This window comes from Medicago truncatula, chromosome 2 (assembly GCF_003473485.1).
Source record: "Medicago truncatula cultivar Jemalong A17 chromosome 2, MtrunA17r5.0-ANR, whole genome shotgun sequence".
NCBI lineage: Eukaryota > Viridiplantae > Streptophyta > Magnoliopsida > Fabales > Fabaceae > Medicago > Medicago truncatula.
The window spans coordinates 781593-809588 of NC_053043.1; the positions used below are offsets into that span (position 1 = coordinate 781593).

The following is a 27996-nucleotide window of genomic DNA, read 5'->3' on the forward strand; positions in this document are numbered from 1 at the left end:
AAGTGAGCAATACATCTATTTAGGAAGCAAGATGGGTTTGCATGATGAGGCCGTTGGAACATACAAACTACTTTTATGTAGTGGTTTTGTTTTAAATTTAGAAGAGGCATTTTATGTTTCAAGTTATTCTAGAAATTTAATTTCTATTTCAAGACATGTACCTTTGGTATACTTCTTTAATTTTTATGAAACATCTTTTATTTTGTTTTATAAATCTAAATGTGAAATGGTATATTATCATGATCTTTTCTTAATTAATTTAGAAAATGATGTCAGTAAAAAAATAAAATGTTCTGTATATTTGCAAAATGATTTGTGGGATTCCTCATTTATAACACAATGTTTTGTTTTAGCATGAACATGCATAACATTATTGGTGATATCATTTTCCAAATTAATTTAGAAAGGACCATCTGATACACCATTTTCATCAAATTTAGATTTATAAAATAAATTGAAAGATATTTCGTAAAAATTAAAGGAGTATTACAGAGGTATAAGTTTTGAAATGTAAATTAAATTTCTAAAAAAGCATGGAACATAAATGCTTTTTAGAAATTTAAAACAAAAGCATTATTTAAAACTAAACTGCATGTTCCAACAACATCCACATATGAGCGCATCTTACTTCTTATGGTTGTATCACTTGAAAGTAGTTTACCATGCTTGTCATACCCTACAAGGTATTCGAAACATGGATTATATAACTAGAATCAATTCACCATGTGTTATAAATAACATCAATCATATTAGACAAATGAGATTGATTTACCTTTATTTTCAAGTCATTTCTAGAATTTAATACCTTCTTTCTTCGTGTGTCCCTTCCTATTATGAAATTAACACTAACTTTTTCTTAATTTCATATTGGAGAGGTATTTTACCTTTACCCTTACAAAATTAACACCGACTTTTTCTTAATTTCATATTGGGGAGGTATTTTACCATTAACCTTTTCTTGACTTGGTTCGAATTCATGTCATTAGAGTATACCCATTCATTTCCATCACCAACCTTTCTTATTCTTGAGTTCATTAACTGACATTTTTCTTTATGTGTGTTGTAAGAAATGAATGGTTAATATGGAGGTGGAATAGTGTTCAAAATATAATGCACAAGGTAAAGCATCAGACATGCCAACCTCAAGTGTCTTTAGTTGTGCTGCTATGCCCCTCAACCGCATAATGTGCCTACACACAGTTTCAAATGGACAAGCTTAGTGGTTGAAAACTTCATAATTAAGGTGCTAGCAAGTGTCTTATCAGATGTTTCAAATTGTTCATCAACGACCTTCAATAATGCTCGGAATTATTATGTTGATTGAAATAACCATGAATATTAGTTGGAATGTTGGTCTTTATGAACATCACACTGAGACGATTAGATCGTTCACATATTTGATAACGGTCAACATCGTCTGAAAGACCAGTTTCATTAATGGCCCATCTTTTCAAATAGCATCATTAATATTCATCAACCCTAAACGAAGAACTCTCTTCTTCCTCGCATTATAGTTTCCACCTCTCACTTCTGAAATTTCACAATTACAATCAGAAAAAAATTCATAGGTTGCATAGAATTTGGTGTTTATTTTTTGAGCAAGGAATGTTATATTATGATATTAATATTCATACACTATTAATCTCAAGTATTTTACACTATCAGCGAATCACAATCACTCATAAATGTAATTTTAGAATGTTATTTTGCATGATCACAATGTGGTTAATGCATTTATAAGTCAAGTAAGCTCCATCATGCTTAGTTTTCAGAACTTAAAGATCATTCATGGTTTAAAATCGACAATTGATCATGGTTTTCATTGTTATAGGTTATGACTCAAAAGTTGTGATTTTGTTGATCTTAGATGGGTGCGACACAAAACACCCCTACTACTAAATGGTCTTCTAAATCTTTGAGATGCTTGCTTAGATGTACAACTATTAGTTGAAGCATATTTTTCGTGAAACTTATCAAGTTGTGGATGGTGGTTTAGTCAAGTATGGGTTAAATATGCTCGTTGGTTTTAAGTTCATTGATTTTGTTCTTAATTTTTGCCTCATTTGCCATGTTGATTGATGTCTTTTGTTTAAGGTCATTAGTGATTCCACTCTATGGAGTTTCTCGTGCGCTCTATTCATATTTTAAATTCCAAAATGTTTCAACACGTTTTGGAGGTTTTTATGGGGTATTTATTCCATTCGGATTCTATAATCTAAACTTTATAGGACGCGTGAGAAACTCATAAAGTGAGAAACTCATGAGGTTCCTGTTCTTTTGTTTTATCTTGATGTTACCCTCTTTTAGTTCATAAAAGAAAAGTTAAATAAGTTTGTCATCCCCTACAAAATTATCAAATTTTATCTTCAGTTCTTAATAAAAAAGTTGCATGTTTGCATACCTTTAAATTTTTCCAACATACAATTTTAGTTCCTGTTAAATTTAAATTTGTTTAATCATTCTTAAATTTTAAATTTTTGAATTTTTTCTCGAAGCCATGTTTAAAACATTATAAAAAAATTATCCGCAATAAAAAAACTTAAATGTTGAATTTTAGATCTAGATATTCATTATTTTGATCTTCTGACGTTTTAAAATATTCATATTTGATTTGATTCATTCAACTTTATAAAAAGTCCAATTTTTTGTAAAAGAAATTTTTATAATGTGCTAAACAAACTTTGAAAAATTTAAAGTTTGAGAAAAAGTTAACAAATTTGAATTAGCAAGACTAAAACTGTGTGTGAGAAACTTTTATTTATAGTGATAAGCACTAGGTGACAATTTTTTTTGTTGGTTAAATGGAAATGAATTAACCAATAACTCCAGAGTAAGAAGTTGTACGATCAACATACATCGAAGAATCTAGAAGAGGACAATAGTTCTCTGATTTGGATAAATAAAATATTCTCTCCCTTTTAAAATGAATGTCGCTTTAGCCAATTGCATACAGATTAAGGAATAGAATAAAGTAGTCAAATGTCATAACAATTTTACTAAAATAACCTTAATTTATAAGAAAAAGACAAACTTAAAGTTGCATTGAAAATTGTGTGGGAGGGAAAAGTTAGAGTATTTATTGAGGGTAAAGTTAGAAGAAAAAATTAAAGTTGCATTGAAAATGTAAAGCGACATTCATTTTGAAACAATTTTTTTTGCTAAAGCGACACTCATTTTGAAACGGATGGAGTTTTATGTCCCAATGAAGCAATAAAATCAACACATTTATTGGAGTCACGGTCAATAAGTATCATTTCATTTATATATAATAAATATTTTTATTTTATTTCTTTTTTAATATATTCTAAATATGTAAAGAATCTAAATTACAAAATTAAGATTAAATGTATTAGAAAGTGTGTGACATCATTTTAATGAAAAGTAAGGTTAATAGTGTTTTACCCTCTTGTAATATAGGTCATTTCCAGTTTTCCCCCTGTAAAATTTTTTTTTTGAATCTTATCCTTGAAATTTGAAGATTTTTTGGTTTTGGACCTTCATGGAAATTTTCACCCCCTGTAATTTGAGCAAATTTAGGTTTACCCCCTTGTAATTTGAAAATTTTTTAGTTTACCCCCTTGTTAATTTGAGCAAATTTTGGTTTACCTCTTACCATATCTTCGATTTTGTACTGTCAAAATTCATGAAGGTCCAAAATCAACAATCTTCAAATTACAAGGACGAGATCCAAAAAAAATATTTTACAACAGGTAAAATCGAAAATGACTTATATTACAGGGGGTAAAACTCTATTAACCCTGAAAAGTAAGGCAAAATTGTTAGATTGCACACACCTTCACTTAATTTTGAAACCTATGACCTCAAAGTTGTAGAAAATAATATATATATATATATATATATATATATATATATATATATATATATATATATATATATTTTTTGTTTGAATCAATACCTAGAGCTTTTACCTTTTTTTTTTTTTTGTTTTTTTTTTTATGTTTTCAAAAGACAAATTTGTAAACATTGAAACTCAAAAACACAACTTTGTGATTCTAGCTTCAAAATCAAACGAAGGTGTGCAATAACTATTTCGGCGTACTTTTAAGAAAAATAGTGCCACACTTTCTAATACATTGAATCTTTATTTTGTAATTAATATTCTTTACATATTTAGAATCTATAAAAAAATAAAAAGTAAATTGTTATATATAAATTAAATGATAATTATACATAACCATAAGAGTTCTAATATTTTAGTTACAATCTAAGAAAAATAGAGTAAGGAGAAGTGCAAAGCTTTATCAAGAATACTTTGCACGAAGGGTAAGGAATAATTCCTGCCACATGATTAAGGGAAATGTTATGAGCATGATTAATGCGAAAACATAAAGCAATAAGTTTCGTAATAAGAGCATTAGTAGAATTAATTTTAAAGTATAAGTTCATTTGATAAGGGATAATGCATGTTTATGTAGGGGCTATGATTCGAACCCCAGACACCTTATTTATTTTTAAAGTGAATTTCTCTAGCACCTATACAATTGACAAAAAAAGAAAACTAATTTTAAAGTAAATGTAACCAATTTTCGACGATCATCATGAACTCTAACTATTTTACTTCGAAATAGAAGAATAAAGGAAAAATCTATATTTACTATATAAGTGTTAATCTTTCCCAGCAATATAGTAATAATTATGATAGATTGTACAACAATTCAGGAAAAAAAAAAATATTAAGATAGATCGAAACCTATAAAAATTCTTTACTTTACATGTCGATATAATATTTTCATAAAAAAATTTAGAATGAGAGGATGATAGGAGGTCGAGGGTAAGGAAGATGGTATATATATGAATTAAATATCTATAAAATACTCTCTTCGTTTTAAAGTGAGTGTCATTTTAGCCAAAACAAATTGTTTTAAAATGAATGTCATTTTCAATTTCTAATGCAATAATAACCTTTTTTCTGTTCAAATGTACCCTTCAATCAATACTATTATATACACTACTTCCAAAATATTATTTATCTAATTAATGCATTTCTTAATATGTGCGTAAAAACTTTAAACGGCGTTCATTTAGAAACAGAAGAAGTATAACTAAAAAAAAAGGTTAATTAAGTGTTTAGTCCTTATAAATATAGCGAATTTCGTTTTTAGTCCTCATAAAAAAATTTGACAGTTTTTTGTCTTTATAAAAAATTTTAGCACGTAGTTTTAGTCCGTGTTAAATTAAAATTTATTTAATTATACTTAAAATAATTTTTTAATGATTTTTAACATGTTTGTTTAAAACATTATAGGACCAAAAATCTCTCAAATTTTTTTTACGTTAATTAACAAAAAAATGAATAAAAAAGCTGTCTCCACCAAAAAGGTTGTAAATTTGTTATCAGTGATTTTCACCAATCCGAAAACCCTAACACCTGCGTGCGATTCCCCACCATCTCAATCTCAATTCTAAACACTTCCGTCGTACTTCAATTTTCAAAACTTAAGGTATGTTATATTATATATTTACGCTCCGTAACGCACATTCATTTTCTTCACTCAATAATTCTATCTATATATTTATCGAATTTTTATCAATATCTTCAATTCAATTCATTCATTAATGAATTTGTATGTATTCTTATTATGAATTTGTTATAACGTTGCTGATGCATATTTTTTATTTTTTATTTTGTAGGTTATAGTGATGGAAGAGGTTAAACATAAATCTAGGAAAGAAGATACTGATTCTAAGAGGAGTCATCGTAGTGATCGAGATCGTAAGGATCGAAGCAGCGATGTTAGTAGGCACAAGGATAAGAGGGATCGTAGTGAATCTCGAAGGCACGATAGAGATAAAAGTACTGATTCTGATGAGAAACATGATAGAGATAGGGAGAAGAGGAGAGAAATTAAAGAGAAGGAGAAGGCACGTTTTCATGATGTCGAACGAGAAAAACAGAGGGAGAGGAAGAGGGAAAGAGAGAGGGATGAGAAGGAAAAGGAGAGAGTGAGGGAGAAGGAAAGAGAGAGGGAAGAGAAAGAAAGGGAGAGAGTTAGGGAGAGAAAAGAGGAGAAAGAGAGGATTAGAGAGAAAGAAAGAAGGGAGAGGGAAAGGAGGGATTATGATAGAGAGAAGGAAAAGGAAAAGGAAAAGGAAAAGGAGAGAGATAGAGGTCGGAGAGTACGTGAGAGGGAGAAGCATCGGGATGTTGATAGTGAAAACAGTGATGGGGAATTGAGGGAGAGAAATCGTAAGCGGCATAAGAAAGATGATGACGATTACAAGAGGCGGGAGAAGGAAAAGAGTTCGGGAAAGTCAAGTAGGAAAATTGAGGTGGTTGATGGGAGTCCTAGGAGAAAGAGTGACGGAGATGACTCGGATTCTAAAGAGAAAGCTAAGAAACAGACCCGTGAGGAGGAGATGGAAGAGGAACAAAAGAGGTTGGATGATGAAATGGAAAAGCGGAGGAGGAAAGTTCAAGCCTGGCAAGAGCTAAGGAGGTTGGAGGAAGAGGCACAAAGAAAAAAGCAAGGTGAAGCAAGTGTTGTTGAAGCCGAGTCTGGAAAGAAATGGACACTTGATGGGGAGGAATCTGATGATGAAGATGGAACTGGTAAACATACGAGTATGGATATAGACGAAGACGACAAACCTGCTGATAATGAACCTACTGATTCAATGGCGGTAGATGTTGACAAGGGAACTGTTGCGTCTGATTTACAGAATGGAGACGCTGGTGCTCCTGCAGAAGATGAAATAGACCCGTTGGATGCTTTCATGAATTCTATGGTTCTTCCCGAGGTTGAAAAGCTTAATAATGCTGTTAACTCAGCACCTCCTGATAAAGCTTCTGACTTGAATCCCAAAGATAAAGGGGCTGAGAGTAGAAATGGTGGACAATCAAGGAAAGGTTCAAATAAATCTATTGGCAGGATAATTCCTGGTGAAGAGTCTGATTCAGATTATGCAGATCCTGAAGTTGAAGGCGATCCATTAGATGAAGATGACGATGAGTTCATGAAAAGAGTGAAGAAAACAAAAGCTGAAAAGCTTTCTATTGTTGACCACTCAAAGATTGACTATATACCATTCAGGAAGAATTTCTATATTGAAGTGAAGGAGGTTTCAAAGATGACTGTTGAAGAAGTTGCATTTTACAGGAAGCAGTTAGAGTTGAAGATACATGGAAAGGATGTGCCCAAGCCTGTAAAGTCATGGAATCAAACTGGACTCACCAGCAAAATTTTAGACACAATAAAGAAGGCGAACTTTGAAAAGCCAATGCCTATTCAAGCTCAGGCGTTGCCTGTAATTATGAGTGGTCGAGATTGCATAGGCGTTGCCAAAACCGGGTCAGGTAAAACCCTTGCTTTTGTTCTGCCAATGTTGAGGCATATCAAGGATCAGCCACCAGTTGTTGTAGGAGATGGACCTATTGGGCTTATTATGGCCCCTACAAGAGAACTTGTTCAACAGATTCACAGTGATATAAGGAAGTTCACAAAGGTAATGGGTATCAGGTGTGTGCCTGTCTATGGAGGTTCTGGTGTTGCTCAACAAATCAGTGAATTGAAACGTGGTACTGAGATAGTAGTTTGTACTCCTGGTAGGATGATTGACATATTGTGCACTAGTAGTGGAAAAATTACTAACCTGCGTAGAGTAACTTATCTGGTCATGGATGAGGCAGATCGGATGTTTGATATGGGCTTTGAACCTCAAATCACAAGAATTGTTCAGAATATTCGGCCAGATCGTCAAACAGTTCTCTTCTCTGCCACTTTCCCCCGCCAAGTTGAAATTTTGGCTCGCAAGGTTTTGAATAAACCTGTTGAAATACAAGTTGGTGGGAGGAGTGTTGTGAACAAAGATATAGCACAGTTAGTTGAGGTGAGGCCAGAAAATGAGAGGTTCCTTAGACTCTTGGAACTACTTGGAGAATGGTATGAGAAAGGAAAGATTTTGGTATTTGTCCACTCACAAGATAAATGTGATGCACTGTTCAAGGATCTAATGAAACATGGTTATCCATGTCTTTCTCTTCATGGGGCTAAGGATCAGACAGACCGTGAATCCACAATATCTGATTTTAAAAGCAATGTCTGCAATTTGCTGGTTGCGACAAGTATTGCTGCCAGGGGATTGGACGTTAAGGAGCTCGAATTGGTGATCAATTTTGATGTTCCAAACCACTATGAAGATTATGTACATCGTGTTGGGCGTACTGGCCGTGCTGGCCGAAAGGGTTGCGCTATCACATTTATTTCTGAGGAAGATGCAAGATATGCACCAGATCTGGTGAAAGCTTTGGAGCTATCTGAGCAGATTGTTCCTGATGATCTGAAATCCCTTGCCGAGGGCTTTATGGCGAAAGTGACTCAAGGACTGGAGCAAGCCCATGGGACTGGTTATGGAGGCACTGGGTTTAAATTTAATGAAGAGGAAGATGAGGTGAGGAGAGCAGCGAAGAAAGCCCAAGCCAAAGAATATGGATTTGAAGAAGACAAGTCAGATTCAGAAGATGAAGATGAAGGTATTAGGAAGGCAGGAGGTGATATCTCACAGCACCATACTCCGATCTCTGCAGCCCAACTGATTCCAATTGGTGGGATACCATCTGTTTCAACAGTCTTGCCTGTGATAGGATCTATTGCTACAAACGATGGGGCTACTCGAGCAGCATTAGCTGCTATGAACCTGCAGCAAAACATAGCAAAAATACAATCTGAAGCATTGCCAGAGCATTATGAGGCTGAGTTGGAAATAAATGATTTCCCTCAGAATGCTCGTTGGAAAGTCACACACAAGGAAACTTTGGGCCCCATTTCTGAGTGGACTGGAGCTGCTATTACTACAAGGGGGCAGTTTTTCCCACCTGGCAAAGTCGCAGGGCCTGGGGATCGCAAACTCTACTTGTTCATTGAGGGTCCTAGTGAACAGTCTGTTAAGAGAGCCAAAGCAGAATTGAAACGAGTTTTGGAAGATATCACTCATCAGGCTTTGCAACTACCTGGTGGAACTCAACCTGGCAAATACTCTGTTGTATAAAAGGGTAAGATCTGTTATAATTGAGTTTAGTAATGCTTATTTTATTCTAGTTGCTGTTCTGAGCTTTATGTTAACACTTTTGAAGGGGATAGCTTGCTGTATTGCTTATTATTTATTGATTTTTGTAATCTTTTCTGTTCATCGAAACCATATAAATGCGCTATTATCCTTGGCTTTCAGAACTAGCATAAATAATATTTTATGGGTTTAAGTTGGGAATAATATAGCATTGTTCTTGTTTAGTCTTTTTTTTTTTTAATTAAGTTCTGCAACCTAAGAGTAAATTTACTTTTGGTTGTCAACCTGAAGGCAAAATGAGACACTGTTAAACACTCTTGTCTCGCACCCCCATCCGGGACAAGTTGCTCATATGACTGCCTTTCTTGCCCGATCATTCTCATACAGGTATGAGTATTATTATCATGGAAAGTCCACCGACTTTTTTCCTTCTTATTTTGGTATGTGTTTGCTAGAATTGTAAATCTTCTAAATTCTAATATTAGTATGCATACCATCTGATGCTGTTTTCTTTTTATTAAATTAAATTTATAACTGCACAAATTTTCTACCCTCTTCATGGTTTCTTCCTTGTTCATCTTCTGCTGTGGTGCAGCTAGGTGGTCTTTCAAGCTTAATCTCGTATATTCAAATATTGTTCCATCCTTGCACTTGCTTCGTGGATGTCTAAGGTGTTAATCATGATGCAACTTTTTCATCTAGGTCCTCCTTGATTTCAAGCTAACATCCTTGAAACACTGATTTTTTTTTCCATGTGTTATTCCTTGTACTCGGGTTGTGAGATATTTTATGCTATTATTTGTTTCTTTAACTGATTTTGTGTGTATTTTTCAGGTTTTGGTTCGATGATCATTTGTCTTGAAAAGGGATGCAAGCTGTGATTGGGGAGATCACTCGATTCAGTTATTTATGTATTTTCCTAACTGCCATGATTTGGATTTCAGCACGTGTAACGTAAAACATATCTTCATATTAATTTTACCACTTAATGGATATGTTTATCATGGCAAATCATCAGTTTAGACTCATAAGTCATGGCACTTGTAAGATCACTGGCTTTGCACTTTCCCTTGTTTTTTTTTGAACTCACAATTCTATTTTGTGCTGTAATTCCAATTCCAAAGGATGCTGTAACATTTTATTTGGTTTGCTGAAAGTATGTTCATGAATTATTGATGAAAAATTATCACATTTATTATTGGAAAGTCTACACTGTGTATGCTTACCGGTCTCTTTTCGTGGGTTTAGTAACTTTATGCTGGATCAGAAGTAACACAGTTGCTCATTCTTTGTTAAACTTATTGGATCAGCTGTGCTCACTCTAACAGCAGAAATACATCCTGACATCATCTGTGGAAGTTGATGGCACCCAAGCATTTATTGATTATAGCTTAAAGAGGTGAAATGGCAAGGTTTCACTTCTGACAAGGTTTTAATTCTTAATCTTTGCTCTTTCTGTTTTGTCCAGTGGTTATTGCTTGATGTCTTGCTATATCATCTTCCTGTCACATTTTACGTCGCTTGGTATATGTGATTTTACCAGTTATTTTTGCAATGCAAAATCTCATTAGATGATCAGCTTGAACCACGGGAAGGTTACCAAGACCAGCATTCTGGGGATCACTAGTTATGTTGTCTTTTGCTGGATATACTACCACACAATGAGTTATACGTTAAAATAATGCTACTCAACTTTAGGAGAAAAATGATGATAGCTTAGAATGAGTGGAAGTTTGCAACATATTGGCGGTTTTTTTGTTGTCAGCTTGTGTTTTTCCCAACATCGGAAGTTAAATCATGTCCATGCTAAGAGTTTGTTTAACTGTTTAAACGAAACTTGTAAATCAAGGTTCTTAAAATTTATGCAATCCTTGATACAGTTGGTATATCATGTCATCTTAATTTATTACCAAAGTAGTGCCTGGCTGGCTTGCCACAAAACACTAACAGTGAAATGCAAACTATCCTTGTTCAGTAGCTTGCAGCAACACCCATGTTCTTTACTTCAAAACTCTCCAAACTCTATGAAAGTTGTAGATGCGAAGAGCTTCAAATTAAACTCAGTTGTGAAGTGAATCTATGATCTGTTAATTAATTAGCACACGTAGCATACAAAATGCGCTTTTAATTACTGTCGAGTTTATGTTCATTGCTCATAAGTTTATGGTTATTAAAGAGTTTTTCTTTTTCTTTTCTCAATTTTATCTATGAGCATCATAAACATAAGTTATCTTGTACATTTCTAAAACAAAATGAATTTCCGGTTTCTTATGCGTTCCAATAGTTTTCCGTTCCCCAAATTTGTTCCACTGTAGCCATAGGAGTTACTAGTGTCGAGAGAGAGGATCGAAGACTAAAAAGAGACAGGATTTTATGATGTGGATGCATAATAAAAATTGAAACCTATGAGCTCATCTAATCACTCGATTTGAAGAGGATATTTGAATGACTCATTTGAAAAACCGTGATTAGGTTTAATTAAATGCGGTTTAGATTGATTTAATTTTTTGGTTGGTCCAATTTACAATTATATAAAAATACAATTGTTACTGATATTTGTATAGTCATCGTAAAGTAACATGTTTCATTCAAATCATGAAATGTAATTGATTTGAAATTTTGGATCTCAAATTTACAAAATATTTGATTGTTCTGTCAAATTGTTTAACGAAGGTCAAAATACACTTTCTGCAAAGTAACTCTAGTTGATGTGTGTCACATTAAAGGACACCATGACTTTTTTAAGTTGATGACTCATTACACTCAATTCCAAGTTTAAGTTTTATGGTTAAAACTTCATTTTTTATCCATAGATTCATCATCACTGGTAATTGGTTTTAGGGTTTCGATGACGAAAATTCAATACCCTTAAAAACTAAGAGTGTGTTTGGATGGAAAAATGTTTTGAGGGAATGTAATGTTTTGAAGGAATTTAACTACTTTGAGTTGAATTCAAACAATAGAATTCACCTTAAAGTAGTTGAATTCCCTCAAAACATTACATTCCATCAAAATATTCCCCCATCCAAACACACTCTAAAGGTTTTAACGAGCATGTAACTTGCGTTTAGGGTTGTAATTGTGAAATATCATCAACGTGGACAAACAAAGATGTCACTTAACATGACACAACATAATTCTATCATAAATATTTTACGTAGTAAGCATTAAACAAATTGAATGAGGAATTTGATATTTTGTATATTTGGAGTCATAAATTGTTAGACACTTGTATGACAATCAACATTGCATTTCGAAGATCAAAGAAGAGGTATAAACCAAATTATAGTGAATTGATTCTAACTCTGTTGCAAATGCCGAGATAATCTCTTACGAAATGATAGTAAAATAATAACAACGATTTTGTCAACAAATAAACGTTATGAAATACTAACAATGATCACTAATATATTTGAAACATACTCACTCAGTCTCTATATCTAAGTATCCTTTTGACTAAAAATTTGTCTTCAAATATAAATCTCTGTTCAAATTACTAAATATATATATTTTTAAAACATACATCTAATTAATACTACTAATTCATCTTTGAAATATGAAAAGTTAAATTTAATATCGTAGAAACAAATCAATTTGGTAATATTAATTGCACTATCAGCCTTTGTTAAAAAATGTAAAAAATGCAACTAGTGACATACATAGAGAATGATTTGTTTTTGAAAAAAGAATACACTAACTCATACGAAGTGTTATAAATATAAACCCTAGTAATATAAAAACGTGACATAATTTTAATAGTTCTCCTCTAAAGTGTTTGTGTTTATGAGATTGAACAAGATGGGAAGAAGAAACGGTGGCGGCGGTGGTGGTGGTTGCGGCGGAGGAAGATCTCTGCAATTTGCACTTCGCCGGCGAGTTGAAACCTGCAAATCAAAGTACACTACCGCCGAAGAAATCGTCGAACATCTTCGTTCAAATTACCCTGATTATCAACGAACCCAACACAAACAACTCATTCGATTCGTTAATGACGCTCTTCAATCTTCCTCACGGAAACCCAACCCTAAAAATGCCGCCGTGGATGACGGCGACTCCGACTCCGACGATGAGGTTCGAAATTCTTCTCGAAAGAGACGTAAGGATGCCATGATCGATGAATCTGAAGAAAAATTGCAAAGATTGGAAGCTCGTCACATTGAAAAGAGGATGAACACGCAGGTTTCATCATCCTCTGAAGAAGATTCTTCTGATGATGATGAAGGTGCAGTTTCGACTTCAGAGGATGCAATTTATAGTGAGAAAGTTGAACCTGCTTTTGATTTGATGAAAGATATGCTTAGAAGTTCTTACACCGGAAACAAAGAAGGAATTAAGGAAAAGAATGTTGAATTGGATATAGGGAATTCAAGTAAAGCTACTATTACTGTTAATGCAGATGGCCGTGAATCGAAGTCGGTGGGGAAAGGGAAAGGGAAGCAACTATCAAAGGGATCGGGTTTGGGTTCTAATGTAGGCGGTGGTTGTGTTGAGGTGAAAGGGAATGGAGGGCCGATGTTTAAGGATTTGGGTGGAATGAATGGTATATTGGAGGAATTGATGATGGATATTGTGTCATTGATTAATCCCGAGTTGCCTAAGCATTTAGGAGTGAAACCGGTGACTGGGATTTTGCTGCATGGACCACCTGGTTGTGGAAAGACTAGACTTGCTCATGCTATTGCTAACGAGACCGGTCTTCCTTTTCATCGTATTTCGGCTACCGAGGTGGTTTCTGGTGTCTCAGGTATTGCTGAAATCTTCCATTTTTGTTACTCTTGGGATATGTTAATGTACTAGTGTTTGTGTCAGTGTTCGTGCTTTGTAGGGATCACCTTTTAGATTATGCTATTTTTATTACTCTTAGGCTTAGACCAGACGGGATAGGATTAGAAATGGCAACATTACAATGAGAGTTGAAGTAGCACCTATAGTAGAAAAGATGGCAGAAACTAGACTTAGTGGTTTGAGCATATGACATGTGAATTCTATAATGAAGAGAGTAAATCAGATAGAGGGGAGTTAAATCAATAGATGTAGGGGAAGATATAAAAAAACCATAAGAGAAACTATCAAGAAGGATCTTGAGATTAGCGGGATAAAGCTTGATTTTTGTTGTTGGTTAGGCTTAGTTTGGGTTAGCTCTTAGTTTGTGAGAGTTTCCAATTTAAAGAAATTTATGATCAATCATTTATGAAAGTCCTTATAAGTCAGTGTTTGTAGATAAGTTAGATAGAGTTTCTGACTCAATTGAGTTATACTATATATCAGTGTTTATAGATAAGTTAAATGAGACTTTCTGATCAATTGAGTTATATTATGTCCCTGTTTGAATAAGCAACTTATTTTGAAGCTTATAGCATAATAAGCTATTTCTATAACACAAGATAAAATAAAGTCAACTTGTTTTTGTAAAATCTATAATCTGTTTTTCATAAACTATCTTAGATGGTTTATGGAGATAAGCTGAAAACAGCTTATGGACATGTCATAAGCTGTTTTCATAAGTTCTCACAAACAGTGTCACAAGTGCTTATGCCAGTAGATATGCTCGAATAATCCAATCCAAACAAGCAATGTATTTGAAGTTATTGCTTAAGAAACTCATAGTTAATGTGAGATTTTTTTACCATTTCTTTTTCCATGAGTAATTGTGAACGAATTTATCCAAACTGGTGCTTAATGGTCTTAGATCACTCTTAACCTAAAGTAAACTAAAGTGCGTTTAGCACATTTGTTTGAGAATAAAGTTTCAAATTATTTAGCTGGCAACTGCAGAATGCTTCTTCAATTTTTATTGCAAGCTAGTGACTGTCATTGTATCCACTAGTACTATTAGACGATTCAGAACTGTTTTATTGAATAGTTGTGTCTTTCTTAATTAGGTGCATCCGAAGAATATATTAGAGAGCTTTTCGATAAAGCAAAAAGGACTGCTCCATCAATTGTTTTTATTGATGAGATAGACGCAATTGCTTCGAAAAGAGAGGATTTACAGCGTGAGATGGAGAAACGAATTGTGACCCAGTTAATGACTTCCATGGATGAACCAGAGACTTCTGATGAATCTCGTGGCTATGTTCTTGTAATTGGAGCCACAAACAGGCCTGATTCTCTTGACCCTGCTCTTAGACGGCCTGGTCGTTTTGATCGTGAGTTTTTTGTTGGCGTTCCTGATGAATCTGCCAGGGAGGAGATCCTTTCTGTGCTTACTCGCAATATTAAACTTGATGGTTCGTTTGATCTGCGCAAAATAGCCAGGTCTACTCCAGGATTTGTTGGTGCTGATTTGGCAGCTCTGGCCAACAAAGCTGGTAATTTGGCAATGAAGAGGATAATTGATGAAAGGAAACACGAGTTATCTCAAGATCTCATGAGTGAGAATACAAAAGGCTGGTGGAGAGAACCTTGGTTGCCTGAAGAAATAACTAAGCTTGCTATCAAAATGTCCGATTTCGAGGTGCTTTAGATTTATTATTTTATTATTATTGTTGTTGTTGTTGTTGTTGTTGTTGTTATTATTATTATTATTATTATTATTATATTACGTAGATTTCCAATTCAGTAGACTCTGCTTTTTATTCTCTGCAATAATTTTTTTTCTCTCTATACAAGGATAAAAGTGCTGTTATTAGTATTGTAATATTACTATATTAGTCTTTGATTTTCCTCAAACATTTATATATACATAAATGACGTAATCATATTTATCTGGGAATTTATGCAGGAAGCAGTCATAATGGTGCAACCTTCAGCAAGAAGAGAAGGGTTCTCTTCCATTCCTAATGTTAAATGGGAAGATGTTGGTGGGCTTGATAGTTTAAGGCATGATTTTAATCGCTACATTGTAATGCGTGTTAAAAAACCCCAGTATTATGAGGTAATTTTTACTACTACACTTTTTAATGCAATTTCTAATATTTAGAGTCAATATGTGGATCAAGCAGTCTAGGAAAAATAAAATATCATCAACTCAAACTGACTTTTATATCTTTGTGATTGTCTCCATTGTATAAGCTAAATCATTCAGTTGAGTTTTCTCTTTGTTATTTAAGTAGAAAGATGTAGCTGTAAATAAATAGGTGTTGAATGAATTAAGTGGTATGCATTGCATGTTTCGGATTTATGTAATTCCAAATCATAGGAATGATCCTAGACCAGCTGGTCAAAGTTAAATGTGAGAAATTCTGTTGGACCCAAGACTGTTAGAAGAGAGACAATTTGTTATGCTGAGGTAGCAGCAGTGCACGTAGGTTTTTGAGGAGATGAGTGAGCCGAAGTAGGAATCCATTGCGCTGTTGAGGATTATAGCTGAGACTTGGGACTGGAAATAAGTTTTCCTTTCATCTAGGGGTAGTAGTCCTTCGGATGCCAGATCTTCCGGTCATCTCTGTCTTGATGAAAATTGCAATCACCCTATTTCAGCAGTAATAATTCTTGACTGAGTTGTGATTTTGGTTTGTTTTATATCATTATTGCTGTTAGAAATCGTGGTTGGGTCTTACACAACCCCACAAAAACGCCTGTGGCATGGATTGCTCCCACTTATATAAACACATTGTCAGGCCATTTCTTATCCGATGTGAGACTATTTAGTAATTTCATTAATTTTTAGATGTAATTGTTCTCAAGTGATTTGGGGAAGGAATTGATGGACGGAGGATCCAGTATATTTTATCTATTTTGCTGTTGTGCCAATGTACAGCCAAGAAGATCACAAATTGCACCATTGATTGTCTCGTAACGATTTTATGAAATATTACGGTTAGTTCTACATCACAACTTCTCAAGACGGTCCTGATCAGTGTTATTGGATTTAACCATCTCAGGGAATTGGGATGAATCTTGAGTCGGGATTTTTGCTTTTCGGACCTCCAGGTTGTGGTAAAACATTGATTGCCAAGGCTGTTGCCAATGAGGCAGGAGCTAATTTCATTCATATTAAGGTCTGTCTAAATATTCCATCCTTTTATCATCAATTTTGGTTTACGGAAAATGTTCCTCTGTTTTGAATAAAGCATTTTTTTGTGGATATTTGAATTGTTTTTATCGAATTCTTAGGGACCCGAGCTTCTAAATAAATATGTTGGGGAAAGCGAGCTTGCAGTGCGGACATTGTTTAATCGGGCAAGGACTTGTGCACCATGTGTACTGTTTTTTGATGAGGTTTGTAGTTCTCTTTTCCTAAGAATGTTCGTTAACTCTGAATATTATATCAAGACACAATCATTTTATTTCAAACTTGCGAACTATAACTTAAAATTGTTGTCTAGAATGTTGAATATTCGAAGGAACTATCCATATTCCATACTACCATTGCAATTGTTTTTTTTTTGTGTTCCTTTATTCACCGTTGTGCATTTCTCCGTCATTCTCTCCTGCATATGCTGCAACAGTTGTGTGTTGGAAAAATTATTTTCTTACTCAATAAGCCTGCTAACGGCCTGTGTGGTTATCCGTTATTATTTCCTTTGTCTATGAAGGGCTTTTATTATCAAATTTAATTGGTTGTAGAATTGTTTGCAACGTAAACGTAAATTTCAATGCGTGTGAAGCTTAACTTTTGCCATTTTTAGGTTGATGCTCTGACTACTAAACGTGGTAAAGAAGGTGGATGGGTTATTGAAAGACTATTGAACCAGGTCAAACAATCTCTATTTTTTGAACGAAAGAAACATTGTCATACTGAACTCTTACTCCGTATAAAAAAATGAGTAACATGACAATTATATGAAATTGCAGTTGCTTATTGAGTTAGATGGTGCTGAGCAACGGAGGGGTGTTTTTGTGATTGGTGCAACAAATAGGTACCTTTGGTTTATCATCTCTAATCTTGGCTTCCACATCATATGCTGTATTCACCTAGTCTCATTTTACAGGCCTGATGTGATGGACCCCGCTCTCTTACGGCCTGGGAGGTTTGGTAAACTGCTCTATGTTCCTCTCCCGAGCCCAGATGACCGTGTTTTGATATTGAAAGCTCTTGCAAGGAATAAACATATTGATTCTAGTGTAGATTTGAGCGCCATTGGAAGAATGGATGCATGTGAAAACCTTAGCGGTGCTGATCTTGCTGAATTGGTATGTTTCTACCATTTTTCTTTGTATTTTTGGTGTTGTCTTTGCTCTATAAGAAGAATGGGGAGTAAATTTTAGGATTTGCCGATTTTCTTGTGTATTCAGATGAACGAAGCAGTAATGGCTGCTCTTGATGAGAAGTTGGCCTCAATTGAGACAACCTGTGATACATTGACCGATACGTTGACCATTAGGACGAGTCATTTTGAAGTAGCACTAACTAAAGCTTCTCCATCTGTGTCAGCCACGGTATGGTTCATTCTGTGAAATTTATTTTCCACATAAAATCTGATATCTTATGTTGGATAAATAAATTTTAGAAATTTATATATATATATTTTTTTTGGGAGCAGCAAAGGGAATACTATGAGCGTTTGGCAAGGAGCCTTAAAGCGGCATGAGCGGCACAACTATGACTTCTTTTGTTTCTCTACATTAGGTTATTATCCTGAGGAAAAGGTGAAGGAAACCATTTTTGTTCGAGTGTAGTGAAGTTAGGTCTGTATTTGCATATTTATGATAAGTACGTTAATCATAATTTAATTATTGCCAAATGGTTGTAATTTATGGTTCACTTATTATTCCTTTCATGTTGTATGGAATCTGTTGCAAATAACAGTATCAATTATAGAAATGACATAAATTGCCTTGTGTTTGAAATTGCATCATGTTCCTGTGTACTTTTACCATTCAGAAATTGCATAAAACAAAGTGGTATGTTATGGTGCTTTACTTTCCAGTTTTTAAACCATGTTGCTGATAGTAAGTTTTATAGCTCTTTCCGGTTCAAATACCCTTTGAAGACGTAATGTTTGTTTATAATTGACTTGTTACATATAGTGACGACTGTTACATATCAGAGGTGGCTCGAGGCCAGGAAGATCAAAATCTATTATACAATGAGGGTGTGTGTGTATGAAAATTCAAGGTGACTGCAACTCACGTCGACTAGGAAACCATCAGTCTTTAGACCATAATGAACGACCGACCCAGACGGCGTCTAAAAGACCATGATAAAACATTGGAATAAAGAAGATAAAAGTAACAAACAGAAAAACATTGGATGAATTCTTGCTTATTTAATTGGGTAAAAAATGCATAATTTTTGCTTCATTTTATGCATAGGATAAACTTGGAAGAGCCAACCAAGTTGTTTGGGCTTTAGTGGCAAGAAGCTTCTTTCAAGGACGTATTTGGGAGAACAACGCTTGGCCAGTGCGCATGAGCCGGATTAGTCGCCCATCTTTGGTGGGTCGGAAACCGGTGCAAAAGAAAATAAAAAATAAAAAAAATAAACTTGGAAGAGCCTGTATAAATAGTACTCCCTCCGTCCTAATTTATAAGCAAAAAACACTAATTCACACTTATTAAGAAAACTAACACTTAGTGATTTGAGGTATAATTTTTTGTGTTCTCCTTGGAATAAGTTTCATGGAAAGATGTAAAAATAATTCTCATTGGTTAAAAATTATGGAGAAAATAAAAAGGAGAACAAATTGAATGCAATTTGCATTTAATTTTACATTGGAAAAGATGATTTCTTTGAAAAAACATAATAATAACATAAAAGTTGGTCTTTTTTGCTTATATTTTGAGACAAAGAATATGAGATTTTTTTGCTTATATTTTAGGACGGAGGGAGTATGTTTTATCTTACTTACGTTTACTTCTTACCTTGGTCACTTCTGTAATTACTACATTAGATGACTTCTTTCTATGAAATTGCAGTTACTTTAGAGGAGTATACTAGTTGAAATTGCTCTTCATAAAACCGAAGTTGTTCATACGGTTATTTCACACAAACTTTATGATGATGCTTATTAAAAACACACAAACTTCGTGATTAGTTGCATTTCCCAAAATAATGCATTTATTTAGGGGGAAGAAAAGGGAAAATCAAAAGTCAAGTGTTTTGATTGTAAAAGCAATTTTAATTTTTTGTTTTGCGAAATCTCTGTTACATAAAGGGAATGACACACGGCATGAGAAAAGGATAAAACAGTTGCATTTTAAAACTTCCTTCTACTTATATACTACAATAAGCTAATTCTTCATATTTGAACTAATATACCAAATCTAAACTTCAATTGGTTAAGTTCAAGCTTATGATCATGAAAAGTTTTCTACCAAATTACTTTTCATTCTTAAACCTCTCTTCCATATCCAAATGTTCCATCTCTGTGACACAATCAATTGCAGTGATATCATTGATTCTCATATTACTTTACATTTGTTTCAGATCCACTAGTGTCTACCTTATTGACTATGTTTGTTATTTACCTCCTGACAATTTGAGACTCCCTCACTCCCATTTCATAGAACACTTAGATTTGTACAACTTTGACAAAGAAATCATAGACTTTCATATCAAAGTATTGGAGAAATCTGGTATTGGAGATGAGGCTTGCATGCCAGAATCCGTTCATCAGCTCCCTCCCTATACTTCTTTAAAGAACACACAAGCAGAAACTGAAATGGTCCTTTTCACAATTGTCGATGATCTTCTTTCCAAACACAATATACATCCCAAGAGCATTGACATCCTTGTGTCAAATTGTAGTATTTTCTCTCCCACACCATGCATTACCTCAACCATCATTAACAAGTTTGGATTTCGAAGTAACGTAAAGAGTTTCAGCCTAAGTGGAATGGGTTGCAGTGCTGGGTTGTTATCAGTAAGCTTGGCCAAAGATCTTCTAAGAGTTCACAAAAATTCCTTGGCTTTAGTTCTAAGCATGGAGGCTGTAGCTCCCAATGGCTATGTTGGAAATAAAAAATCCATGATTATCGCGAATGTGTTGTTTCGAATGGGAGGAGCGGCCATTTTACTATCCAACAAAAATCAGGACAAGGGAATCGCCAAGTACAAGCTTCAACATCTTGTGAGAACACACTTGGGATCAAATGACAAAGCATATCAGTCTGTGTATCAGGAACCCGATGAAAATGGTATTGTAGGCGTTTCGCTTTCACGATCACTATTAAGTGTAGCTGCTTCAGCTTTGAGGATCAATATAATAACCTTAGGCCCTCTTGTCTTGCCATATTCCGAGCAACTGCAATATGTGTGGTCGATGATTCACAGGAAAATTTGGGCAGTGGAGAATAAGGAAATGTATGTGCCAAATTTCAAGAAGGCTTTTGAGCATTTCTGTATACATGCAGGTGGTAAGGCAGTAATAGATGGCATAGTGGAAAATCTGAAGCTGCATAGGGAAGATGGGGAGGCTTCAAGGATGACATTATATAGATTTGGCAATACCTCATCTTCTTCTCTGTGGTATGAACTAAGCTATTTGGAGGCAAAAGGGAGAGTAAAGAAAGGACATAAGGTTTGGCAAATTGGCTTTGGAAGTGGTTTCAAGTGTAACAGTGCTGTCTGGAAGTGCCTTTCTGATATTGATCCAAATGTAAGGAGTGCATGGTCAGATAGAATCCATTTGTATCCAGTTGAGATACCTGTGTTTGATTGTTGAAGTTATTGTAGATTCAAGAAGTATTAGCAGGGGTCCAACAAAGATGATAATTAGGTCCTTTATGATTTATTACTTTTCTTATTCATACATTCTTGTCTTACCAACACAATCAGCATTTGCTATAAGTTACTTTTTCTGTCTACAATAATAAACAGCAGGCATTGCAAAAAAAAAATTATGCATTTATGTCTGTTATACTAAATACCACAAGCCATCTTTTTGTTATTTTGTTGGGGAGATAAATAGTTCTATATTTGTAAACATAAAGATTAATACAATATGATAGACAAAATTAAGTTGTTGGAGAATGAAAAACAAGTATTAAACCAATATCTTTTTTTTAGAACGTATTTGGAGGGAAACAGGAGCATTGTGGTAAATACTAAATAGAACCATACACTTGTTAATGTAAAAAAAAAAAAAAAAAATTAAGACAAGAAGACAATTACAAGTAATAAGTTGTGTTATAGGGAGAATGACCACAACCACTCAAGATTAAGACATCAAATTTCCACTATAAACCTTAAGGTATATGTTGATCATCCATCCCTTATATCCTTCATTCAATCAATTTCTTGTCATTGTAGAACTAACCAATAACCACGTACAACTGAATTTCAACATAAGTATTTGAAGTAAGTTTCACTTTGCAAACCAGGAGAGGTTATTGACGACTACACAAAAAAGTAATGATTTATTTGAGATGATACATTTACATCTGTTCTATATACACTAGAGAATCCCTACCATGAGAATTTAGGCCTACAAGGGTTATCTACCACAACTTAAAAATGCTAAGGGAAAAAATGAGTGAAGCAATGTTTGGTGCATGGTACTAGAGATCTTGTGAACCAAAGAGGATCAAATTATCAGTACAAACGAAGGCTAGCATTATGTAATCTAATACAAAATTTTGCATGCTTTATCTAGTTAGATTTTTGGGCGTTTAACTTAACTCGTTGCTTGGACAAAACTTCAGCAATGAGCTGACGACCAAATAAGTGTGAATTCTTGAGGATTAGGTTTCTTGTTGATGGATTAATCACGTAACCTTGACCTGGCATCCATTGTAGTAAGTGTAGAAGCAAGTCTTTCTTTTCAGGCTGACCTAAATAGCGTGATACAGCCATCTCAAATAAACCCTGCAACAAGGTGGAATATAAATAATTTTTGAGTGAACAGTTTAAATAATACCCGATACCTAGCTCCAATCTTCAGAAAATATTTCAATTTGGACACAGTTAGCCACTTCACAAACCAGTTGTTCTAATGTGAAAATATTTTTAATCAGATTGAATCCATTTAATAAAGATTAACAAAAGGAATTTCAAACTAATAAACATTTCTTGTAGATGTGGCGATTTTGAATGAAATATAAAGAAAATATGAACTGATTGTCATTCTAATAACAGTGTTCAAAATGAAATACTGTCAAAATTATTATTACCTGATCAATCTTGTAGCCACAATTATGGAGTGTCTTCATAACATCATTGATCAAGTTGATGTTACCTGACTTCATAAATGCACTTGCAAATTTTTTGGTAGTGGGGCCAGATATAGATGTAGCATTATCCTGAATACGGCCAGATTCATCAGATGAACCACAACGCTACGAGAAGAAAATAAGATTTATATATTTCTAAATAAAAATAAAAACTACTGCTAGGAGAATAATACCTTGAATACTACATACGCATCTTTCAAAAGCTTTCCTGCTAGGAGAATATGCAGAATCTTCTCATGAAGTGCTTTGCCTATTGTTCTCTTGCTATATCTCAGCATATTGTAAAGAGAAAATGCCTCTGAAGAAGCATTTTCCTGACCAAGATGGTATATTAAAGAAGAACAGAGCTCCTACAAAAAGAGAGGAACATGTTAGAACTTTTACGTGGTCAATAAACTGATAATCATAGATAGAAAACAATCACCGTAAACTTTATCAAATGAAGCAATCCCGGTTTCTTATAATCAAGTGAAACTTCACATTTATAATCTTCTTTTACACTAAATCACTCTTTTAATGGTGTTTCTTCAGGAATGTAACCTTTTAACTCAAGTAAAAGAAAACCAATAATATCTTCTCTGAGGAAAGGATAATAAAACAATGAATCAAATAATATGCAGAAGGGTATATAAATGTAGAAATTACAAGACATTCACAAGGATCTATATTATGAAAATGTTCAAATCTTGGACAAGGATGCAAAAAAATGTTGCCATATATTACAAATCATAATAAAACTAAAAGGACGTATTACAGTTACATACTGCAGAAAACAAGTTCAATATCAGTAAGACAATAAAACAGTGTACCTCCGCTGGTTGATAGCCTTTACTATGCATGTCCATCGTGGTTCGATAAGCTAATAGATACATGTTTTTCCTACAGAAGTATTTGATTAGAATATTGAAGGTATTGTAATCAGGACTGATTGCCAATTCATCCATCTTTCTTAGAGTTTCCATCACACTTTCCATTTCACCTGCTCTGCAAAAAGCACAGAGCATTGAATTCATTATAACTACGTCATATTTGTCAAAGGTAGTTTGAAAATCCTTGGCCAACTGCTTTGCCTCCTGAAAAAGCTTGGCTCGGCAAAATGCTGATATTATAATACTGTGTGCATAGCCATCTGCATGTGTGAATTAAATTTGTAAATTACTACCGTGTTAAATATCCCAATCTTGGAGAGTTACTAGAACTAAAGCTTCGTATAATAAAAACAAACAAAAAGCTCAGTTAAAAGTTATTATCATATGACATATCTGTTATCAGCTCCAATAATACAGATTCTTGCAGAAATTCAAACAATGGAACAAATATAGGAACATGAGGATAACATGTGACCATGTTTGCAGAACTCTTATTCCCCTCCATTACATAAGCTATTCGAGACAACTTTCTAAAAGCTTAAGCTGATAAGTGGAGTGGAGGGCCAATAATGGCTATATGTCTCTAACAGCTAGAGGATAGAGGGATGACCGATATTGTGAAGACTAAAAAACAATGTATAAAGTGAACATAAATTCCAATAACATACAAAAATACTCAAAATGTGGCAATCATACTTAATAGTTATAATTAACTTTGTCATTTCCCATCAAAATAAGTTCTAAATGTAATCAAACTGACATTGTATTTAAAATGACATCTGCGTCTTCCTCATCTTCACTTCTAAGTTCTCCACCACATCAATATCATCTTGTTCATCACTTGATTCAAACTATTGTTCTTCCACCTCCAACTCCTCATCTCCTTTAGTCATAACTGTAGTGAGTCTAGATTGCTATAGTGGATGGTGGGATTGCCGCAATTTGCGACCGCCACTGCTGAAGGAGGGTTGTGGGGAGATGGTGTCACGCCAAACCCTACCACCGCTACGCTATTCCACTATAGTGCGCTATTGAAACCATAGGCTGGCCTTCCTCTTGCACACAAGAGTCTTTGGCTCCGGCCTCCAAGTATAGACAATGCACATGCTCATTTACGGTTTGCAAAAATTCAACTTAACTATGAAGAATATAGGAGCGAAGAATTCAACTTCAAACCAATTAGTCATGACTCATTAAAGCTCTGAAATCATGCCAAGAGGATCAAATTTACATAAAACTTTAGGTGCTGCATAAAGATTTTTGCGGAGGTATTATATACCTAATGGACAAAGTAGTTTTCATAAAATAATACTAGACGGCCAATAAATGCTAAAGCAATTTTTATTTTATTTTTCATGTTCATTGCACCTTAGCGAAAATATGAATAGATTTGTACATGTACAATGCTCTATTTCATTGAAGGAAACTACAAATGACAACTTACCAGACATGACATGTTTTTTCATCATTTCATCAAAAATTATTTTGGCTTCATGCGTTTGTCTTGCCTTAGCTAGGCCATCCATCAATACACAGTATGGCATCTGTATAAAGATCCAAATTACTCAAATAAGACAGTTAAAAAGAGAAGACAGAGAAGGTTAAAAGAAAGACGTATAACTTATAATTGATGTAAACTTTAGGCATCAACATAGAATGAATAATGCTATGAAATGATTTAATAATGTTTCAGATACAGAAAAACCAAACAACCCTTGTTCAATTTAAAGGTTACCAATTACCTCATCTTCAGCATAGCCCAAGGATTCGAGTTTGGCTAGTAATTCTCTTGACTTCTCAAACAAACCTCCTCTGACATATACCTTCAGCAAGGTTGTCAAAATGACCTGCAATTATATACATAAAGCTGCTGAGCCACGTGAATGATATACTACTTGTCACAAATTGTCTTAAATTTTGTAGAAAGTCAAGTAAAACAAACCTTGTTTGGTGCTAAACCTTCGGATTCCATATCTTGAATCAGCGCATCAGCTTTTGTGAAGTCTCCACATGCTGAGTAAGCATTGAGCAAAGAGCTATAGTGGTAAACATTTGGTGAACGACCTTCACTCTTCATCTGGTTAAAATAGTATTCTGCTTCTTCCCATTTACCATTAGAAGCACACACTGCCAGAATTGCTCCATAAATTACATCGTCCATTCGCAGTTTATTGTCTTGCAGTTCCTGAATTAGCTCCAGTGCCTTAGGATATCCATCTTTTACTTTAACGCAACCTGCAATAAGCTGGTGATGAAAACAAAAAATTAGACTGCAATAAATAATTGAACCCTAAAGTCATATATTTAGTTGTACATACAAAAATAAAATAAAAAGTGCATGTTATGTAAGAAGAAAACAAAATCAGACAGAAACTATTAAGTTTTTGTTTCAAACATGCCGAAATTCAATTGGTATAAGTGACCAGAGAACAAAAACAATGGAGGAAAGAATTACATACGGTGCTATAGGTAACAAGATCCGGAACTAGACCATCATGTTTCATCTGCCGAAAGAGTTTCATGGTGGTATCAAACTTGCCTTTCTTGATAAGACAACTGAGAACAGAATTACATACATAGACATTGTCCTTGGCCGATTCAACTTGAATGTCGTTGTACAGCTTTAGCATCGTGGAAGCATCAAGTTTATTGGCCATGAACTTTATATAATGGGAATAAGAATATACATCAAGCTTCTTGTTCTCTTGCATCCATAAAAAAAGCTGCATAAAATGCAATAGTCATGATAAATGAGTTTGGTATGATTGATTTAAGGCGCCTTTGTTACAACTTTTGTTGTGAAAAATCACCTTTTTAAAACAAAATAATCACTTTTAAAAGTTTCCAGAAAATCATTTTTGATAACTGACTTTATGAAAAGTGATTGTCATTGCAGTACACAAATACAAAATAGCTTCTGCTTTTTTAAAAAATCTCTAAGTAATTGAATTAGCTTATTTGAACTTTCTCTATTGCCTACTGACATAAGCACTTGTTAGGGTCTGTTTGGCAAGAAGCATTTTTGAGCTTATAACTTATGTCGTATAAGCTTATAACATTTTTTTATAAGCTAATTCAATTAGCATATATGATATAACTTAAAGTCTATAGCTTCTCATTTTTTACCTCCAGTAATCTTAATTAAAAAAAAAAAATTAAATATTAAGTAAAAATATATTTTTTAATCAAGTGAAAAACAAGTTATGACATATCAATAAGCTCATAGAAGTTTTAAGAAGAAAACAAGGGAGTGAAGAAAAATACCTGAGAAACATGGTTAAATTTGTTTGAATTAGCAAAGTGGTGTAAAGTAGCATTGAGGTCTTTCATTGTTAACAACTGTCCCACGCTTGTAAGAGTAGAAGTCAAATCAGAAGCGTGTTGAAGTTGGAGTTTTGGTGATTTTCTTGTTCTTGATGGAAAATGAGTTGTTGAAGAAGAAGCAGAAATTGATGATGATGATGATGATGATGATGATGATGAATGCCGAAAAGGCATACCAAAACTAACTGCTGATAATGATGATATCTCCATTCAAGCGCTTCCTTCGTTCACAGTGCTAAGATAATACATTACTCGCATTAAGCATATATCTGTTTAGTACCTTCTCGATATTAATTTTGTAAGCCTAAACCCACTTGGGTTGCTTGCGACCTGACAATATGATATCTCCGATGTTTCAGATTTGATTATCTCCGATGTTAATTTGGACAAATTAATTTAGCTTCTTAAAAAACACTAATTAAAATGTAAAAAATTATCACATCAATTAAAAACATCGGCAATTCTAAACGTGTGTAAAATTGATTTGAACTGTCAATCCATCGCTATTAAACTTTTTTTTAAATATACACCGGTCAATATTATAAGTAAATATCTACATTTTAAGTTTATTCAATTAACGATGTATATGATTTTTATTATAAACCATATACATCATTTAATGAATGAATTTAAAATGTTAAATTTTATTTATAATAGTAACTAGAGGGTGTATGCAATTAGACCCCCGTCGGATAACATAACTTTTTAGTTTTGTAAAAAA

General features: G+C 34.0%; 4 protein-coding genes across 12 annotated transcripts; 3 read left to right on the top strand and 1 right to left on the bottom strand.

Moving 5' to 3' along the window:
* Nucleotides 1-5310: 5310 nt before the first annotated feature.
* On the top strand, nt 5311-10998 carry LOC11418819 (DEAD-box ATP-dependent RNA helicase 42). Of its 9 annotated transcripts, none has more exons than XR_003009497.2 (6): nt 5311-5462; nt 5653-9010; nt 9316-9411; nt 9620-9695; nt 9859-10453; nt 10568-10998. XR_003009497.2 is itself a non-coding variant. In XM_024776747.2 (3 exons), exon 2 carries the CDS (start codon nt 5662-5664, stop codon nt 9004-9006), a length of 3345 nt encoding a protein of 1114 aa, XP_024632515.1. In that variant the 5' UTR covers nt 5311-5462; nt 5653-5661; the 3' UTR covers nt 9007-9010; nt 9859-10998. The 9 variants fall into 9 exon arrangements, 1 of the variants encoding a protein (XP_024632515.1); XR_003009498.2 differs by having other exon boundaries at nt 10596-10998; XR_003009496.2 differs by having other exon boundaries at nt 9620-9726; nt 9859-10998.
* Nucleotides 10999-12752: 1754 nt separating this feature from the next.
* On the top strand, nt 12753-18767 carry LOC11421160 (cell division control protein 48 homolog C). The gene is made up of 10 exons (XM_003592982.3): nt 12753-13768; nt 14907-15481; nt 15749-15901; nt 16851-16967; nt 17083-17187; nt 17598-17663; nt 17764-17828; nt 17901-18102; nt 18205-18348; nt 18453-18767. Exons 1-10 carry the CDS (start codon nt 12808-12810, stop codon nt 18498-18500), a joined length of 2436 nt encoding a protein of 811 aa, XP_003593030.2. The 5' UTR covers nt 12753-12807; the 3' UTR covers nt 18501-18767.
* A 1252-nt stretch (nt 18768-20019) lies between these two features.
* On the top strand, nt 20020-21974 carry LOC11418820 (3-ketoacyl-CoA synthase 7). The gene has a single exon (XM_003592983.3). It carries the CDS (start codon nt 20205-20207, stop codon nt 21573-21575), a length of 1371 nt encoding a protein of 456 aa, XP_003593031.1. The 5' UTR covers nt 20020-20204; the 3' UTR covers nt 21576-21974.
* Nucleotides 21975-22020: 46 nt separating this feature from the next.
* On the bottom strand, nt 22021-27547 carry LOC11433858 (pentatricopeptide repeat-containing protein At1g10910, chloroplastic). Its single transcript, XM_003592984.4, has 9 exons — nt 27216-27547; nt 26411-26674; nt 25894-26196; nt 25694-25798; nt 25396-25495; nt 23892-24211; nt 23256-23432; nt 23023-23151; nt 22021-22717 (listed from the first exon to the last, which is right to left on the bottom strand). The coding sequence occupies exons 1-9, from the start codon at nt 27483-27485 to the stop codon at nt 22502-22504; spliced, it is 1884 nt and encodes a 627-aa protein (XP_003593032.1). The 5' UTR covers nt 27486-27547; the 3' UTR covers nt 22021-22501.
* Nucleotides 27548-27996: the final 449 nt, after the last annotated feature.

What these genes read in the sequence shown, in the direction of transcription:
- LOC11433858 (XM_003592984.4), bottom strand. Translation starts at nt 27,485, where the DNA reads ATGGAGATATCATCATTATCAGCAGTTAGTTTTGGTATGCCTTTTCGG. An exon ending in AAGGTTTAGCACCAAACAAG is followed by an intron (nt 25,799 to 25,893) that starts GTTTGTTTTACT and finishes ATATAATTGCAG; the next exon opens with GTCATTTTGACAACCTTGCT. An exon ending in GTGGCTACAAGATTGATCAG is followed by an intron (nt 22,718 to 23,022) that starts GTAATAATAATT and finishes ACCTTGTTGCAG; the next exon opens with GGTTTATTTGAGATGGCTGT.
- LOC11418819 (XM_024776747.2), top strand. Translation starts at nt 5,662, where the DNA reads ATGGAAGAGGTTAAACATAAATCTAGGAAAGAAGATACTGATTCTAAG.
- LOC11421160 (XM_003592982.3), top strand. Translation starts at nt 12,808, where the DNA reads ATGAGATTGAACAAGATGGGAAGAAGAAACGGTGGCGGCGGTGGTGGT. An exon ending in CTAATTTCATTCATATTAAG is followed by an intron (nt 16,968 to 17,082) that starts GTCTGTCTAAAT and finishes TCGAATTCTTAG; the next exon opens with GGACCCGAGCTTCTAAATAA. An exon ending in GTGATTGGTGCAACAAATAG is followed by an intron (nt 17,829 to 17,900) that starts GTACCTTTGGTT and finishes CTCATTTTACAG; the next exon opens with GCCTGATGTGATGGACCCCG.
- LOC11418820 (XM_003592983.3), top strand. Translation starts at nt 20,205, where the DNA reads ATGATCATGAAAAGTTTTCTACCAAATTACTTTTCATTCTTAAACCTC.